The sequence below is a fragment of the Chiloscyllium punctatum genome, chromosome 40 (assembly GCF_047496795.1).
Source record: "Chiloscyllium punctatum isolate Juve2018m chromosome 40, sChiPun1.3, whole genome shotgun sequence".
Taxonomy (NCBI): Eukaryota; Metazoa; Chordata; class Chondrichthyes; order Orectolobiformes; family Hemiscylliidae; genus Chiloscyllium; species Chiloscyllium punctatum.
The window spans coordinates 13434881-13448957 of record NC_092778.1 but is presented as its reverse complement, the minus strand read 5'-3'; the positions used below and the strand labels follow the sequence as shown (position 1 = coordinate 13448957).

General features: G+C 40.5%; 1 protein-coding gene across 1 annotated transcript in view; it reads right to left on the bottom strand.

Annotated features, from left to right (window-relative positions):
- LOC140464359 (myosin-16-like) overlaps nucleotides 1–13191 on the bottom strand; it is a 74601-nt gene extending 61410 nt beyond the window's left edge. Inside the window, exons 1-6 of the mRNA XM_072559318.1 lie at nucleotides 12933–13191; nucleotides 11549–11692; nucleotides 9735–9891; nucleotides 6766–6793; nucleotides 3839–3938; nucleotides 914–1006 (exon numbers count right to left, since the gene is read on the bottom strand). Of these exons, the coding sequence (XP_072415419.1) occupies nucleotides 914–1006; nucleotides 3839–3938; nucleotides 6766–6793; nucleotides 9735–9891; nucleotides 11549–11692; nucleotides 12933–13136 (726 nt within the window). The 5' untranslated portion in view covers nucleotides 13137–13191. The remainder of the gene's footprint in view (nucleotides 1–913; nucleotides 1007–3838; nucleotides 3939–6765; nucleotides 6794–9734; nucleotides 9892–11548; nucleotides 11693–12932) is intronic.
- Nucleotides 13192–14077: the final 886 nt, after the last annotated feature.

The following is a 14077-nucleotide window of genomic DNA, read 5'->3' as shown; positions in this document are numbered from 1 at the left end:
GGCCCATTGAGTTTGTACCTGTTTTCTGATAGACTTATCAAATAGATTTCACTCACTGCTCTTTCTAATTGTCCTGCATTTATTTTATTTTCACATATTTATCTCTTGCCAGGTAAAAATTACAACTAAATCTGCTTCCACCATGCTGTGCACTCCATATTACAACAACGTGCCACAGAAACAATTTCTCCTCATTTCTGTGGGGCATTCGCCCATTGGTATCCTCTCATCACTGAGCCACCTGGAGCACAAACAATTTCTCCTTCGTTATTCTGTCAAAACTCCTCATAATTTTGAACACCTCCATCAAATCTATGGAATAAAGTGGTTAACCTGATATATTTCTGATGTTCGTCAGGAAACACAGATTTTCTTTTATTCATTCAGGAGATCTGGGCATTTATCCCCCATCTCAAATGTCCCTTAAAAAAGTGGAGGTCTTCTTTTGACTTCAACTGAATAATTTGCTAAGTAATTCCAGAGTCTAGTTAAGAGTTAACCATATTATTGTGGACCTGGAGTAGCATGTGAACTCAACTGGATAGAGATGGCAGAGTTTCTTCCCTAAAGGACATCAGATGGTTTTATGTAGCAGGTGTGATAGGTACATGGTCATTATTATTGAACCAAACTTTACATTTCAGATTTTTTGAACTACTGAATGTAAAATCCTTATTAGCCATGATGAGATTTAAACTCATGTCTCCAGGCTCCGAGATTATTAGTCCAAAACCTAACCACAATATTACTGTACCCATACTGTCAACATACACGATAGAACTTCGCAAAAGTTATCCTTAAATTTCAGAGAAATTGAAGGGTGACTGATCACAAAGTATAGGTGCGCAAAAGGTTTAATTATTTAATGGTCACTTATAACATGCACAAAGGGAGGGCCGAAGAATTGACTTACAAAGCGGGAGGAGTTGTTGTTTCTGGTCGTTTTTGCATTCCCAAAAGCTTCTAGCACAGGATTGGCCTGGATGATTTGATCTTCCAGGGAACCCTTTTACAAAGAATAAAAGAAAGAGAAACCTAAATTATCATATCAACAATCTTTTCTGCATGAGGAATTTATTATATTAATTTTTATGTTTCTTTTTGCAGAGATACTGTTGACCTCGTGAACATGTCCAGTATTTTGTTTTCGTTACAGATTTCCAACATGCATGGCATGTTACTTTTGTGCTGCTCCGATTATTTTAAGGTCAGTCACTTTCTAAGGCATGAATTTGTCTTGGTTGCTACAGCCGTGAATCACCAGCCCATGTAATGAGTTGACAAAGAAAAATCAGGTAAAGCATAAAATAGTTTGTCCACTCTTTGTTGATCATTTTTAGCTACAATCTGGGATGAATTCATAATTCTTTCAGTGGTAATTAATGACATATTTTCAAATAAGCTTGAAATTAGGTGAATTTGATATTTAGTGATAATGCAGCGCAGTTGATTTTAAAAATGGTTTAGCATTAATTCTAAGTGTAATTATGTGCTACAAAGGTAGAAATTCCTGAGTATGTATCCATTGAAGCCTCACGTGTACTTCTGTTTGTTTTATGTAAGATCTGAGACAGCTGTTGATACAATGGAAACTGAATCAATTGAAAACTATTCAGAACTGTAAGTAGAAATCGAATAGAAAACAGATTCTGCAGTAGAAATATAAATTAAAATTCAATTGACTTTCTTAGCCTTAAGCTGCTTTGTGAAGCAAGGGTATGTAATCATTTTCGCCTATTACTTTAACTCCAATAATCTGATTTGGTCTTATCCTGCCTTTATTGACTCTTCTTCACATAGAGCATTGAGTTGTGCTTTGGATTAAAATGTGCAACAAAATCCAATTGCACATTTTAAGGAAACCCACACTCCCTTGCATATGTTGCAAAATGCTGGACACTGTTTTGGTGGGTGAGACAATCCAGATTTCGTACAAAATTTGGATGTTTCACAGAACCTGTCGATGGCTGCATTAGTTTATGTGATATTGTTGGCCAACTACAATTGCTTTGAATTGCATCCTCCTTCCAGCAATGCATCAATTTGTATATTCTTTAGGTTTGTCAAGAAGAGCTTTTCTGAAAGATTTAATTATTGCAAGACCATGACCCAGTTCCATAAGCCTTTTAACTTTGTTAGCTTTGGCAAAATAAAATTGCATACATATGCATTGACTATGTGGTAACTATCTGTGTGGAGCTTACACATTCTCCCTATGTCTGTGTGGGTTTCCTGGGGGTGCTCTGGTTTTCTCTCACAATCCAAATATGTGCAGGTCAGGTGGATTGGCCATGCTAAATTGTCCCATAATATCTAGGGATGTATAGGCTAGGTAGATTAGCTATGTTAAATGCTGGGTTACCGGGATAGGGTGGGGGAGTAGAATGCTTTTCAGAGGGCGGGTGCCAAATGGCCTCTATCTGCACTGTAGGGATTCTATGATTCTATGTATTGCACTGAATCAATCCAGAAGTAATATCATAAAGATTCTGTTAAAACTCAAACAAGCCAACATAGGTTAAAACCTATCATTGATGAATAATCACCATTAATCCCAGATTTACTTTGCAAGTTTCACATCTAAATACAAAGAAATAGTAACTCATATTAAAGTAACTGGTATGGAAATGTTACAATTTTAGCTTGTTCCACATTTATTGTCCATCCTGAATTACGCTGAAACATTGGTGGTAGAGTTCCCTGAAGGTAGGTCAAATACAACTGTGTAGCAAGATTTGGACTCAAATTCTTTAATTTACTAGTTCAAACCACTGAGTTATTGTTCCACTAATCTATCCATGATACCACTTTATTTATACTGGTTATCAAAATATAGCAATTATTTTAATGTTTATTTTCATTCATATTAAATCACATTTAATATAAGGTGTTTTGCAAATAAGACATGATGGATCCTGCTGATGTCAACATTAGTGCAGATGATTAACCATTTTAGCCTCATTAGCAAACAATGGCTAATACTGGACTTTAAAACAATTGTGTATGTTTAGACCTGGTTGTGCACAGTGAAGTTTGCTATAAGAATCTTCTTTGGAATGAGAGGGTTTGATTTACAAGCATAAGAGGATAAATGATAAACATAAGAAACATAGATTGTTATTGTATTGTCTTGTCCAATGCTGTTCAAGAGAATCTAAAGGCCATGGTATTTGTACTTCAAAAGCTGTTACACTGCTGTTATTTGAATTCAAAGATAATATTAATTATTTAAATGAAACATCATGGTTGACGATTCTTGATTGGTCCTTTAGGTGTAAAAAATCAACAAGAAAGTTTGTTGCTAAATGTAAATATTAAAAATTACATTCAACCCTCGCTGCTCTAAAGAGAACAAGCTCTGCTCTCCTAGTCTCATCACATAACTAAAGACCTTCATCCATGGTACCATTCTAGTAATTCTCTTCACATCATTGATATTCTTCTTAAATTGGTGTCCAGAATTCAACACAGCACATCAGGTGTAGTTAATCCTGTTTTCATAAGTAAACATTAAGACCTGCAGATAATGGGAACTTGAAATAAAAACAGAGAGCTGGAGAAATGTGGCATATCTGGCAGCATACGTAGAGAGAAAACAGAGTTAATGTTTCAAGTTCGGTTACACTGGACTCGAAACGTTAGCTCTGTTTTTTCTCTACAGATGTTGCTGAATTTGTTATGTTTCTCCAGTGCACTCTGTTTTTGTTTTAGATTTTATCAAGTTCAGCCTAACTTCCTTTCTTTTATGCTCTTCATAAAATGCAATATGCTCTTTCACCAGCCTTTTCAACTTATCCCAATATCTTTAAAGATTTATGTAGATAAATCCACCACTTACCTTTCCATCACTTGCTTCACTTGACTTGGTGCCACCTATGTTGGCAAAATACTGAATGACCTTTTTGGTGTTTTCAGTCTTCCCAGCACCAGATTCTCCACTGTGTGTGGAAAAGTCACATTTTAAAATTATCTCTGATAGGTTTGAACTGTAATGAAGAAATCCTTTCACTTTCAACATCTGAAGATCAGAACTCCCTTGTTTACATCGAAATGGATGATCTTTTGTGGTCAATTTTAAGACCAAGACAGGATGGAAACTCAATAATAAACATAAAGAATTTCCTCAATGAAACACTCGTACCTGATCGTGACAGCAGTCATAATCTGCAGCTGAATATTTAATATTTTAGGTATATGCGCAGCAGGTCGGGCAGCATCAAAGGGACAGGAGAATCGACTTTTCGGGTATAAGCCCATTCTTCAGGAATGAGGAGGGTGTGCCAAGTGGGCTGAGATAAAAGGTAGGGAGGAGGGACTTAGGGGAGGGGCGTTGGGAATACGATAGGTGGAAGGAGGTTTAGGTGAGGGTGATAGGCCGGAGAGGGGTTGGGGGTGGAGAGGTCGGGAAGAAAATTGCAGGTCAAGAAGGCGGTGCTGAGTCTGAGGGCTGGGACTGAGAAAAGGTGAGGGGAGGGGAAATGAGAAAGCTGGAGAAATCTGCATTCATCCCTTGTGGTTGGAGGGTTCCTAGGCGGAAGATGAGGCACTCTTCCTCCAGGCGTCGTGTTGCCATGGTCTGGCGATGGAGGAGGCCAAGGACCTGCATGTCCTTGGTGGAGTGGGAGGGGGAGTTAAAGTGTTCAGCCACGGTGCGGTTGGGTTGGTTGGTGCGGGTGTCCCAGAGGTGTTCTCTGAAACGTTCCGCAAGTAGGCGGCCTGTCTCCCCAATGTATAGGAGGCCACATCGGGTGCAGTGTGAAACTGCACCCATGGGCTTATACATTGCAAAACATCATCATCCTCACTGTTATCTCCCTTGAACTGATATGGCTGGATGTAGAGACATACAAAAAGGAAAGGGCTCTTCTCCTGCCAATGGGTGAAGCCAACCAATCACAGGGAATATGAAGACATGGCTAGAAATCTCTCAGAATGACAGAAACAGCAGTATGTTGCCATAAAAAGTTTAATAACCTAATCTGAGCAGTAAACTAAGTGCAATTGCACATTCATATACCTTTCATGTGTATCTAATCCTAAGCTCTCTCACTCTGTCTTCCCAAACCTTCTCCAGCATATCATTCCTTTTACCAACTTTTCTATTCCTTTCTGTCTAGGAACCTCCTCATGTCCTTTATGACCATCTACTGCTGACTCACTCTAAATTCACTGCAGTGTCACAGCTATCTCTCACAGTGACCTTCCATAATTGTTGTCCAGCCATCCACTCAACACATTTCATTACTCCCGTTCATAGATCTCTTCTCCCCCTCCTTGTAAGAGAAGAGAGCATAGAATAACAGAGAGAGGCAGACCTGCCTTCTTCTAAGGTAGTGAAAACATATTCTCTCAACAAATCTTGTGAGCTAACCCCTGTAACTGATGTAAAGAAGGTGACACTGTCATATCTGCTATTGATTCTGCTATCACTGATGACACTGTGGCTGTAGCTGTCCAGGTGTGCCTGTGGTTTTGTACTGTTGAAAACACATGCTGTTATTCCCAGCTGGAATGGAGATGAATGGGTAATCTTCCATCAGTTTGGAGCCTGTAAGACTGGATGTGATTGTGATCACATAATTTGTATGTAACAATCCTTCACTGACTGAATTTTGAGAGAGAAATCTCTCTGATTTTATTAGGAAGCATTCCTGTAGTTTGGGTCAGTGTTCTGTTTCTTCAAACTTGTAGGCACCTTTTGTAAATGGACACTGTCATCTGCTGATGCTGTTCCCATTTATTGTTTGAATGGATTCTGGTTTCTTGGTGACTGGGAATTGCTGAGTCCTACACCTCATTCCATTTGTTACATAATACAACTTTTCACTTTCTTAGTTCTATTTGTGAAATAATACGACTTTCCACTGTCCCTGTAGTTGAATAAACATCTGAACAAATACAGACAAAGAACATGGTGCTGAAATACCACCAGCCAACTGGAATAGGCATTGCAGACTGGATCCCAATCTTATGTTTAGAGAGCAGTGTAGCACATCTCAGAGAGGGTTCTTGTGGTGCATGAGTAGTGTCCCTTCCTCTGGACCACAGTACCTGGTTCTCACTGCTCCAGATGTGTATCATAACACCTCAGAACCCATCGAATAGAAAATATTTAGAACATGTCAAACATGTTAGCAAAGTTCCACAGAGGATCACAGTTAATCAGAGGACATTTTGATAATTGTTTATGGAACATAGAAGACTATGACAAGACCACATTTGATAATGGGCCTTTAGAACCATTGCAGAATTCAAAGTGAGTGGGGACTTGAAATTACCTCCTGGATCTGGGAACATGTAATTACCAGTTACAGAGTTGGAACATTGTTCATTAGACTTACTTCTTATGGAGAGAAGGTTTGGAAACTCTAGTGGAAGGAAATACACGAACCTTTGCCTGCAGTATTTCTCTTCAGAAGGACATGCCTATAGGGTTTTCAGGCTCCCTGGAAAAGTGAGCTCAGGAAACCATCTGCTAGGTCCAGGGGTATGCATTCTTGTTGAGAGCAATCAGAAATTCTGTTTTGGACTTAGTAAGAGTATTAAGTGCTTCAGGAAAAAGACAGCAGGTCTCAGATGAGACTATCCTTTGGATAAAGAGGGGATAATTCACAGTTCGCCACTTCCCACATGACAGGCCTCTCTGTGCTGCCAACCTGAATGTTTGGATGCCAACTTTGATCACTATTAGATATGTAGTTTTAATAATCCCCAAAAGTTTATATTCTGAAGGAAACTATAATATTCATATAAATGTGTACTTACGTGATGAGCATAGACTGGTTTTCACGCTCTGTCAAAAAGCAATGTTAAAAAATGAATTATTGAAAGGTACAATGCTAGCCCTAGCCCATTCCAAGTCATTTTACAAGGCTGAAAGTTTACAATATTAGATTAGTGATGATGTGCTAGCCTGTTCATTTTGAGATTCATTCTCATACACCTCTGACAAAAGAGAGCAAACTCCAATAAATGTAGTTGGCATTTATAGGGGGAAAAATTATATTTGATATTCTTTCCCATAATTCCACACATTCATAATTTAGTTTGCCCTGAGTACCAAAAGACCAGTAAGGTCTGAATGAATTATGATTTTAATGGACAACTGCAAAGTTGGTCTATCTGGCATCATCTTCATTCACCATTTTAGCAAATGGTCGGTTATTGTTGCTATAGCAATCAGGTGACTGGGTTAATTGAGTAATATTGTGTGTCGATGTAAAGGGAGGAATGGGCAGAAATGCTGTGTGGAAGGAGTCAAACAATTGAATAATTAATATGTCCAAAGACTGTTTGGCGTGGACGAGTTGGATCAAAGGGTCTGTTTCTGTGTTGTACATCTCTATGACTCTACGACTTTCACGTTTTCTATCTCACTAACACGCATAGATCTGATATGTTTTTGGTAGTGAGGGACAGTTGCTAAAAATTGAAGATGGGAACACAAGGGCCCTTTTCCATGTTAAGAATTACTTTGGAGAGGAATGGCTTAGACCAAGTGCAGAGTGGCAGGATATGGCTGCCCCGCAGATGTTTGTGCAGCTGAACCGTGCAATCAGTAGAAAAGTAAAGTGGGTTACATCTTTCCAAGAGAAAGATGTTTCGCGTTGGTATTGTTTCTCCCGGTGAGAAGCAGGATCAGGTGTAAAGTATTCTCACAGCACTTTATAAATACATGTTTATTACTGTGGAAAACTTTATCTTTCTGAAATTTGATCAACACCTTCTCCCCAGGTGAGAGAAAATTGAAATTTGACCCCCCTCAATTCTGCATGGATTGAGTCTAGAGTAGAGTGGTGCTGGAAAAGCACAGCAGGTCAGGCAACATCTGAGGAGCAGGAAAATCGACGTTTCGGGCAAAAGCCCTTCATCAGAAATTAGGCTGGGAGCCTCGGGGGTGGAGACATAAATGGAGGGGGTCGGGCTGGGGAGAAGGTAGCCAAGAGTACAATCGGTGGATGGAGGTGGGGATGAAGGTGATAGATCAGAGGGGAGGGTGGAGCAGATCACTGGGAAGGAAGATAGGCAAGTAGGACAAGTCATGAGGACAGTGCTGAGCTGGAAGGTTGAAACTGAGGTAAGGTGGGGGAGGGGAAATAAGGAAACTGGTGAAGTCCACATTGATGCCCTGTGTTGAAGTGTTCCGAGACGTAAGATGAGGCATTCTTCCTCCAGGTGTCAGGTGTTGAGGGAGTGGCAGTGGAGTAGGCCCAGGACCTGCATGTACTCAGCAGAGTGGAAGGGAGAGTTGAAATGTTGGGCCATGGGGTGGTGGGGTTGATTGGTGCGGGTGTCCCAGAGATGTTCCCTAAAGTGCTCTGCGAGAAGGCATCCAGTCTCCCCAATGTAAAGGAGACTGCATTGAGAGCAACGGATACAATAAATGACATTGGTGGATGTGCAGGTGAAACTTTGATGGATGTGGAAGGCTCCTTTGGGGCCTTGGACGGAGGTGGGGTGAGGTGAGGGTGCAGGTTTTGCAATTCCTGCGGTGGCAGGGGAAGGTGCAAGGAGGGGACGGTGGGTTTTGGGGGCGTGGACCTGACCAGGTGGTCATGGAGGGAATGGTCTTTGCGGAAGGTGGAAAGGGATGGGGAGGGAAATATATCCCTGGTGGTGGGGTCCATTTGGAGGTGGCGGATATGTGGGCAGATGATGTGGTTTATACGAAGGTTGGTAGGGTGAGGACCAGGGGAGTTCTGTCCCTGTTACGGTTGGAGGGGTGGGGTCTGAGGGCAGAGGTGTGGGATGTGGATGAGATGCGTTGGAGGGCATCTTTAACCACATGGGAAGGGAAATTACGGTCTCTAAAGAAGGAGGCCATCTGGGGTGTTCTGAGGTGGAAGTGGTCCTCCTGGGAGCAGATACAGCGGAGGCAGAGGAATTGGGAATACGGGATGGCATTTTTGCAGGAGGTAGGGTGGGAAGAGGTGTAATCCAGGAGGTTATGGGAGTCGGTGGGTTTGTAAAAAATGTCAGTGTCAAGTCGGTTGTCATTGATGGAGATGGAGAGGTCCAGGAAGGGGAGCGAGGTGTCAGAGATGGTCCAGGTGAATTTAAGTTCGGGGTGGAATGTGTTGGTGAAGTTGATGAACTGCTCAACTTCCTGGTGAGAGAACGAGGTGGCACCGATGCAGTCATCAATGTAGTGGAGGAAAAGGTGAGGAATGGTGCCGGTGTAACTAGGGAAGATGGACTGTTCTACGTCGCTGACAAAGAGACAGGCATAGCTGGGCCCATGCAGGTGCCCATGGCTACCCCTTTCTTCTGGAGGACGTGGGAGGATTCGAAGGAGAAATTGTTAAGGGTGAGGACCAGTTCAGCCAAACGAATGAGAGGGTCAGTGGAAGGGTACTGTTGGGGACGTCAGGAAAGGAAGAAACAGATGGCTTGGAGGCCCTGGTCATGGCAGATGGAGGTGTAGAGGGACTGCATGTCCATGGTCAAGATTTGGACAACCCTACTGCAGACCATTTCTTCTAGTGTCCTGTTTTAATGAGTCGGTCGCCTTTGTTTGGTTTGAGTCCTGTCGTAAGATCTGCTTTGCCTACACACATCAACTAGAATAATAGTGTAAATAGATGTTTCTGTCAAAATCTTCACATCTCTGACTATGAGAGCTTGTTTCAACTTAAGACGGTTGTGAGAAGATTCTGACAAAGGTAGAATTGCAAATGTTCAATACTTTCCAATTGTTTTGAAACTTTAAAGAAATATTTTTACTTGTCTCTTACCTACAAGCATGTCATGGTAAGCATTGTCTGAGATTGAGAAAAGATGGGGAGGCATCTCATTGCGTTTCTTGCCCTTGTACATAAGAGCCACTCTACCACCATAGATAGGCAGCCACTTGTATGGATTTACCGTTACACAGAACAACCCCGAATATGTCTACAAAGAAGGAAACATAATTAAAATGAGGCATGACAGTTTTGTTAAAATGGTTACATGCTGTTAATGAGTGCTTTAGAAAAATACATGATAAAACACACCACTGAAGGTACTTGCCAATTAAAGAGGGATTGCACTTCTCTAGCATCTTTCATGACCTCAAGACATCACAAAACACTTTACAGCCAATGAAATGCTTTTAAAGCAAGGTCCCGTCATTGATAATAAGATAATGAACAAGTGAGTTGTTATTTTTAATGATATTTCTTGAGACACAGCAGGGCTAACATCTTTGCTTTTCCGAAATGAGTCAGAGGGCCTTTTATGCCATCGTGGGAGGGCAGACGAGGCCTTGGGAGGACAGTTCCTTTAGTATAAACTTTGGAATAAAGTCTCTAGGTGCACAGCCAAAAGTGCATACTGAACTTGTTTTGTGGTTCCCTCTGCATTCTGCATGCTTACAGTTAGCTTGTATGTGGAGCCAAGATATCTGCTCTGGAGAATGTGCAACATCAAATACTCATGCCTCTGCCACCAGCTCGGACATTGATAGGGCATTATGTGCAGTAACCTCACTTGCTTAACACTTCTTCCTACAAATTACTTAAAGCATGTACAACAGTCATCACTTTTTGTGTTCAATGGCTCTCGGCCTTCATGTAGCAATATTCCTGACTTCAGTAGCTTCTCCTATCTCACAGAATATTTATAATCCCTCTGCAGTTACCAATGGCTTTGTTTACTTTTATTTTGTAACACGCTTATTTCTATCTAAAAGTCTTAACCCCTATGAAATTCAAGTTATTCCAAATGTAGAATATTACTCACACAACCAGGCCATTCTTTTAGTTCTTACACTTATGAATAGGATATGAATATGCATCTGAACCCTCTCCCTTCATTATAAACTTTCTCAAATACTATTATGATTGGCATCCCTAAGATTTTCTTTGCTCCCTCTAAGTTTGAAGCGTGCTTTGTGACATATTCTACAGCCTTACTGTCTTAAAATTAACATGATTTAGACAATATTTGACTTTAACTCACCCTTTTCCAATTCTTAAAAATGCTGGAATTCTTGACCTTAGCTTCTCTTTTCCACTACTGTCCAGCATTTGGGATTTTCAACACATGCTCTGCATCTCCTGATCCCATCTGTTCCCTGTAGTGAAATGTCAGCCTTGGCTCACTGATGACAGCCTTACCTTCAAGTCAGTAACTCATGGTCCATGTCCCAGGATATGAGCACATAATGAGCAGACTTGCGCATTAGTATATTGCATAAGGATCATTGTTCTGTCGGAGGTGGTACACTGTTAAGAAATGGAGAGGGCATGGAGAGGGGAGGTTTTCCAGCATCTGAAACATTTGTGTTTCAACAACAACAGATGACTGGACATTGACCTCATTTCAGGTTTGTGGGAACTTTCAGTGTCCAGATTGACAGAAGCTGCCTGCAACATTCTTTAAGATTATTTTTAATTGTGAGAAATAGAAGGTACATGCAAGATTGATAAATCCATCGATCTATCTCTCTATGTTTCTTTTTCCGTCTCTTTCCTTTCATCTTGCTCTAACTGTGGGAATTGGCCCTTTACATTGATTACTTCAAACTTAAGAAAAAGAAAAATGCAGATCAACAATCCACGTGACATACATAAATCCGCATTCTGACATAGCGATCACGGAGATTTACGAGGACGCTTGCTTCATTTAGAAAGGTCAAGTTGGCCATGTCTGTGGCTTGATGAAACTTTGGTGGATTCATTTGCTGAACATTGTCTTTCTTCAAGGTTATCGTCTGAAAAAAAGCATATCAAAGATTGTACAGAATGTAAATATAATGCATAACCTACATTATTTTTGATGAAAGTATCAGAAGATCTCATCACAATTGATAGTTACTAAGGAAACCAAACACAGAGGCTGTAAATTATATAAATTGCCCTGGTTGCCAGCCTTCTTTCTTTAGAATGGAACAATGGAAATTTAAAGTCACAATGATCAGTTCAAGTCCTGTGATTCATCATATGTCATGGAATTTGGTGTATGCTTCACAATGTTTTAAAAATATCACATGTTTAACCTATTTCTTTTGATCTTCCTTTTCACAGATTTGGAACAGCACAGAAGAAGGCCATTTGGCATGTCTCGTCCACACAGATTCTCCAAATGAGCAATTTTTCCAGTCACTCCCCCACATTCTGCCCAGAAGCCTGCATACTCTTCTTTTTTGCAATCATTTTTTCACCATTCAGTGCTCACAAAAATCTTCACCAGCTTTTTTTTATCTTATTCACATAAGACAGTTGTGACAAAACCAAAGAAATTACAGAAAAATAACATGCAAACACAGAAGGTCTACTGCCAGTGAATATGTTCTTATAATTTCCTTGTTTAGATTATTATAAAACAAAATGTCATTTCTAAATAATGGGGACCAATTGAAAGTGCATGACACAATTTTGGAGTGCAAATTTGGAGAAATTCAAATAATATATCCCCAATTTATTCCTGCATGTTGCTTATACTGAGACCCACCACATTAATTTGACAAGGAATCTGTGGTATGGATTGAGAGAAGCTGATGAATACTTATCTTTCTCAGCAATCACCTTCAACACTGGACTTTATTTTGTGAAATGTGAACATTGCTATAATGAATGTAGGTGCACACAGCACCTGATAGTCACCTGATAGACCATGGCTCATCTTTTCATAGGAACCCATGTTCCTGCCTTTCCCACCCTGTCAGCAAGTATAGCTCTGATTCCAGAGATCTAGCCTCCATAGCACGATCCACAAATCCATTCTTAGCACTGACCACGGTGTACAAAGAAATGTCTCCTGACACCTACACTGGTGACTGAAGGTGAGATTTAGGAAGATTTCTTAATTCCTCTTACCTCCGATTATGAAAGTAAATGAAACAAGCACTGAAGTTCGCCTTTTAGTGTCACGTGCATTAATATCATAAAAAAGAAGGAATGGTGAAATCCTTTATTTCTCACAATACCACTTATGTGATCATTCTTACTTACTTGATTCTTGGCCGTCTTCACAGTGACTTGGTCACCTTGTTCAGACTGGATCTCTGCTGCAACAAAACCATCTTTTTCATCCTTTATCCAGCACGACTTCTTAATGTCGTAGGGCTTACTCATATATTCCAGTTTCTCCTTCTCAGTGGGAGCCAGAAAAGGCATTGGATCGACATCATCTGCACACTCTCCTTTGCCTACCATTTTGAGTTTGGGTTGATTGTAGAGGACTAAACTCGAGGAGAAGAGAGAACTCCCTCTGAGGATAAAAAAAATTTGAAAAATGTAATCTGCAAAAGGAGCGCTTGTGTGGTGATTTTCAATTCTACAAATCTGCCTCAAGTCTTACAGCTCACCAGCCTGACATCCCATTATAATTCTGAAGATACATCCAGCCAGGACCTTTGTTGCTGGCCCAATCAGATGTAGAGGGTTGTGCGAGAGGGAAGGGAACTCAACAAGGACTGGATTTTCACAGATTTGGGCAGGCACTAGAGTCATAGAGACATAGAGATGTACAGCACAGAAACAGACCCTTCTGTCCAACTCGTCCATGCCAACCAGATTTCTTAACCTAATCTAGTTCCATTTGCCAGCACTTGGCCCATATACCTCTCAACTCTTCCTATTCATATACCCCTCAAGATGCCTTTTAAAGGTTGTAATTGTACCAGCTCTACAACTTCCCATCAGAAACCCTTAAAAATACTGGCCGATATCAGATGCAGAGGTGCCAGCCGTTTTCTGGCTGATCCGTTTTTGCTAAGAGGGGTAAAAGAAAAGATCTGAGTCAGACAGGAAGGAAACCTGACACCACTAAAGCCATTTGAAGTTAATGCGGAGATTAAGCAGACACCATTTTTGCTTCTCAAGGGGTCTTAACTCTTGATATGGGAGTCATAAGCTTTTGGAGAATTCCTAAATGGTTTTGAAAGGCTGAGAAGCACAGTTTGAGTGTTATGACCTTAATTTATTTAAATTAGTAGCCCTCTAAAAATGAAAAAGGACAAAAATGGGCTACAGCTGTTGTTGAAGGAAAAATCAAACAGCCACTAATGGAGTGCATTAAAAATTGGTAATAATAATAATACTGTAGTTTGAAAAAGATCCATTTCCATCCATTCCCACAGTTTTAATAATTTCGT